Consider the following 4967-nt stretch of genomic DNA (forward strand, 5'->3'; position numbering starts at 1 on the left):
TTGGTAGGTGTTTGTTAGCCAAGACTCCAAAACATGGAGTGTCCCATGTAGCACCTTCGACGCAGATTTTTTAACCTTCATTCAGGTAGACAAAAGGTAGCTCTATGATCGCGTTTTCCATTTGAAAACCCCAAGTCATCCTGTATATGTTTTGTGCAGGGCAGTAAAATCTTTTTTCATTTTTACCTTTTTTTCCTGCAAAATGAATCCCATGGATTCCTAAAATAATCTTAATCCCATAAATTCTTTTAATCCCCAGCGGAGTCGGGTTTTTCTTTTTTCATTTTTACCTTTTTTTCCTGCAAAATGAATCCCATGGATTCCTAAAATAATCTTAATCCCATAAATTCTTTTACCTTTTTTTCAGTTGTTTTTAAATTTTTAACTTTTTTCTGTAAAATGAATCCCATGGATCCCTATAAAAATGTGAATCTCATAAAAAAGGGCAGGTAAATTCTACAATTTTTTGCACAGGACAGGTAAAATCTTTTACGTTTTTTCTATAAAACTAGTAAATGCACACGTGCAATGCACGTTGATATTGGGAAAAATGATTGCATGGTTTATATTAGATAGGGTATCAGTCACGCATTAATTATGTGATTGACACAGCCGTTGATATTTGGTATGATATTAATTGCGCGTTAAATACGTTGAACGCCCATCATTGGAGCAATCTAGGTCGTTGAATTGATATGGTTTGATGGCCGAGATCAATTGGATCCGCCTCTTTAGATCTTTTTATATTGGTATAGATGAACCTCATGGATCCCTAAAAAACTTTTAATCCCATGAAAAAAGGGTAGGTAAATTCTACAATATTTTTTTCTGCAGGACAGGTAAAATCTACTTAACCAAATACTCCCTCTGTTCCTAAATATTTGTCTTTTTAGAGATTTCAAATGGACTACCACATACGAATGTATATAGACATATTTTAGAGTGTAGATTCACTTATTTTGCTTTGTATGTAGTCACTTGTTGAAATATCTAGAAAGACAAATATGTAGGAACGGAGGGAGTATAATAAATCGGTCATTACGAAACAAACAGGGGGGCTGTACTTATGCATAAAAAAAGGCAGGTAAATTCTACAATTTTTTGTGCAGGGCAGTAAAATCTTTTACCTTATTTTTCTGTAAAATGAATCCATTGGATCCGTAAAAAATTTGAATCCCGTAAAAAGAAAGGGCAGCTATGTTCTTTTTTTTCCGCATGATAGGTAAAATCTACTTAACCAAAAATAATAAATCAGTCATTACGAAACAAACGGGGGACTGTACTTATGCATAAGTTCTTTGTCAGCAACCTGCAAATTTCAGCGTTTTGGGGCCTTCCTCCCTCTCTCTCTTCACTTGTCATGCTACATTCCCTCAAGAAAAGAAAAAACTTGTCATGCTACAGAGCAACAAGTTACAAAACTTGGGTTCTGGGGCAGAGCATGCGAACATGGATATTATCCTGACAACAGATGCAATTGTACATTGGAATATATAAAGTAATAATTTTCAGTATTACCTAGAAATAAAATACTTAAATGAATTTATTATTAGCCGACAGTATTCTTACATATCCGTTTGATCAACATTAACCTATACGAATAATTCGACCATGGCCATAACGAAACATCTCGAGGGGTTTCAGTTGAGGTATAAACCGATTAGAAAGAGCATTTCTAACTACCCTTGAAACAGCCATCCCCTATGACTTTGCAGGAGGTGGTACTGCTGTTGACGAGTATAGAGACTTCAGCTGCCTGTGTATAAGCTTGCTGTCAGACACGGCCAGCAGCTCCATCCCATCCGACCACCATTGCTCCAGTCCGTGCGCTTCCATGAACTTCTGCGGGCCTTTCGACGATGTGACGAAGAGCTTCGCGACCACATCGCCAGCAATCTCCCTCGCCTTGCGCTGCTGCTGCTGCTCATCCGGACCGCCGTCGGGTTCAGAGGAAGAGGGAGCATTGTAGTGGCAGCAGATGTAGTCACTGTTGTTCACATACAAGTGTGGCACCCATTTCTTCTCTGCGCGCAGTTTCTTCTTGATGCTGCCCTCATCTTTTGCAGTGTCAAGCGCTGCTTCTTCCTTCAATGGCAGGCTTGCCTTCACTTTCTGCCACAGGTGACTGGCCTTCTCGCTCATGCATCTTAGGCTCATGGCAAGTGAAACAGAAGGTGGATTGAACAGATGGCAGTCTACGAAGATTCCTTGCTTGGCGAGATCTTTGCATACCTGAAAGGCAAAGCCAGCTCCCAACGAGTGCCCTGCGACGCAAACATTTGTGCTCCCAAATCTCTCAACTGCGGCCTTCAGTGCTTCTAAAGCGCCAACATATCTCACTGAACCTTTTAAGCTCTCCCAAACCAAGAAACGGAGATCGTCTTGTAGGTCTCTCTTGATTGTAGGCTTCTGCAGCAATGTTCCTCGCAGAGCTAACACAGCCCTTGGCGCGCCACTTGGTCTTAGGAGGATAAGATCAGATAAAGCAGAAGACCGATCCCACTCAAGGACGGCGCCGTATATGGAGCCATCTCTCTCATCAACTAGTGTCTGTGTGACCTTGTACTTGAAGGGCTTCCACCATTTTGGAGCAAGGCCATCCTCCTCTCCTTTCTGATCTTGCCTGTCTATTTCAAGAAGGTACACTGCCTGAATGAAGCATGCCATTACCATCCTTTTGTAATTTGGATCCTTCCTGCAAATCAGGCATTAGGAGAAAATGTTACATATACATCATGTGGGAATGTCAAAGTAAAGTAGGCGTTTCAGAGTCCAGAGAACCTCATTTGTTGAAGTAATTGTTAACTAAAATTACGAGAAAAGGAACATAAATCCTGTTTGAAATGGGCACTTCGACATTGGTATCAGGCTTCAGGCGTTTCAGAGTCCAGAACTTCATTTGTTGAAGTAATAGTTTATTAAAATTACGAGAAAAGGAACATAAATCCTGTTTGACATGAGCACTTGCCAATGGTATCAGGCTGGCCTCTCATAAAATATATACATAGCAACAAGTTACAGTTTTGCAGTAAATATGTTTCGCCTATTCCCTACAGACTTCAGATATGTCCATTTCCAATATAATTTGACCCAAAAAGCTCTGTAAGCTGGTGTTCCCTCAATGCCAACATACAAGAATATGCAATGTGGATTTCCGTTTCTTATCATTTTACATGATTATGACACCCTTCCCATCCCCTGTTTTCTTAAGTTCGTAATCCAGAAAGTTCATTTTTCTATGGCCATTCCCACCATTTTTCTGTAAACATCACTAGCGACAATATTACCAACAGGAATCACATGATGCAATGTTTTCCCATTTCGATGGGCTGTTTTACCTTGCAGTCTTACATACTAAGATCATACTACTCAGAGATAACTGAAGTCCTTTTTTAGGCAACAAAGCAAACTTAACTTGAAGCAGAGGTTAAAAACTTCCTAAATTGCCATGAAAACAAGAGCCACACAGCTACACAAACAAAGCGGGTTAACATAAAATCAAAGTTTAAAACTAGGAAGGTATGTGCTAGTTTATAGTCTGTGCAAGGGAGGATGCGTAGGTTAAAGGAAACTTAACTGGTTGAATTGGTGCTTTCTTATTTGTACTCAAAAGACAAAACACAGTTCCTAAGGAAAGGTAGGAGGAGCATGTGCACGTCCGTTACCCAGGAAACAGAAAACGAGATGGAGGGCAATCTTTTGTTTCCAGTCCTGTCATAACCTAAACTTGCAGGAAAAGTACAGCAAACCTATTTTGCACATCACACCACGGGATACTGCAAATAATAAGCAAACTAAGAGAGAGTAAATTTTGCTCTAACAATTTAATCAATCAATAAACTCCCCGCAATTTCAATTCGCAGGACGAGCATTGCAATTGGACGGCACTTCCTAAACTACGTAATTTCGTTTCCATCTCAACAACAGACCAAGGGCTCGGCAGAACCCCGCGGGTTCATCGAATCCACAGCGCATACCAAACTCATCACATACCGGAGTGACCCGACACACCCCATTTCATTCCTGTATTGTAAGGCACAAGGAAACTGCAAGATATATGGAATTATAGGGCGAGGGCGAAAAAATTACCAACTCGATCTGATGATTTCCCTCCAGTTGGGCGGCGGCAGGTTGCGCGGGCCGGAGACGTGGAAGGCGTAGGGGTGCCCCTCGACCTCCGCGTCGGCCGGGGCCACCACCACGGCGTCGCCGCCGCACTGTCCGCCGACCTCCCCCACCACCATCACCACATCCTCCTCCTCCTCCCCCTCCTCCCCCTTAACCGCCTCCGGATTCACCTCCCCTGCCGCCGCCGCGGCCGGCCCAGGCGACACCAAGTCCATCGCCATGGCGGCGCAGATCAAACCTCCCGGCCGCCCCGCTCGCCGCGCGGGGGCGAGGGCAAGCGTGGGGCGCGTGAGCACGGGGGAAGACGAGAATGTCGTCGAGGGGTAGGGGCGGGGATTCGTGGGGACCGGGAGATGTGAGAGCGTCGTCTTCCTGGTGGCGTGGGAGAAGAGGTATATCTGGGATCTCGGCGGGGGGCAGCGCCCAACGGTCATGTTTGGAAGGGGAGCAGCAACTGGGGGGTTTAATGATGGGGGCGTGGCTTGGCCAAGTGGGGAAACGAGTATGCCTTCCTTGCTGGCCTTCTTCCTCCTTGCCCCTTGGGGAGGAGGGTTCCGGGTGAGATTTGACGCGTTCCAGGTGAGATTGGGGGTAAGCACCGACTAGGAGGTGAACCTTCGCGGCCGGAGAGGAAACTCCCTCGCCCTTTCCATCCGCTCCCCTAGTATCTGGAGGGTGGGGCTGCAATAAAAGCTCGAGCCTCGTGAGCCTCTCATAATTGATTCGTATTTTGGCTTGAACGAAAGAAGTGGACTATGAGCATTTTATGTAGTTTAAGGGGGAAATGAATTGATCTTAAGCCAACACTGGCTCGCTCGATTTTAGCTCGATACTGTATA

At 44.2% G+C, this 4967-nt stretch overlaps 1 protein-coding gene across 1 annotated transcript; it reads right to left on the reverse strand.

Annotated features, from left to right (window-relative positions):
• Nucleotides 1-1514: 1514 nt before the first annotated feature.
• Nucleotides 1515-4713, reverse strand: LOC119277001 (GDSL esterase/lipase At4g10955-like). Its single transcript, XM_037558198.1, has 2 exons — nt 4090-4713; nt 1515-2695 (listed from the first exon to the last, which is right to left on the reverse strand). Exons 1-2 carry the CDS (start codon nt 4560-4562, stop codon nt 1702-1704), a joined length of 1467 nt encoding a protein of 488 aa, XP_037414095.1. The 5' UTR covers nt 4563-4713; the 3' UTR covers nt 1515-1701.
• Nucleotides 4714-4967: the final 254 nt, after the last annotated feature.

The sequence above is a fragment of the Triticum dicoccoides genome, chromosome 3B, assembly GCF_002162155.2.
Source record: "Triticum dicoccoides isolate Atlit2015 ecotype Zavitan chromosome 3B, WEW_v2.0, whole genome shotgun sequence".
NCBI lineage: Eukaryota > Viridiplantae > Streptophyta > Magnoliopsida > Poales > Poaceae > Triticum > Triticum dicoccoides.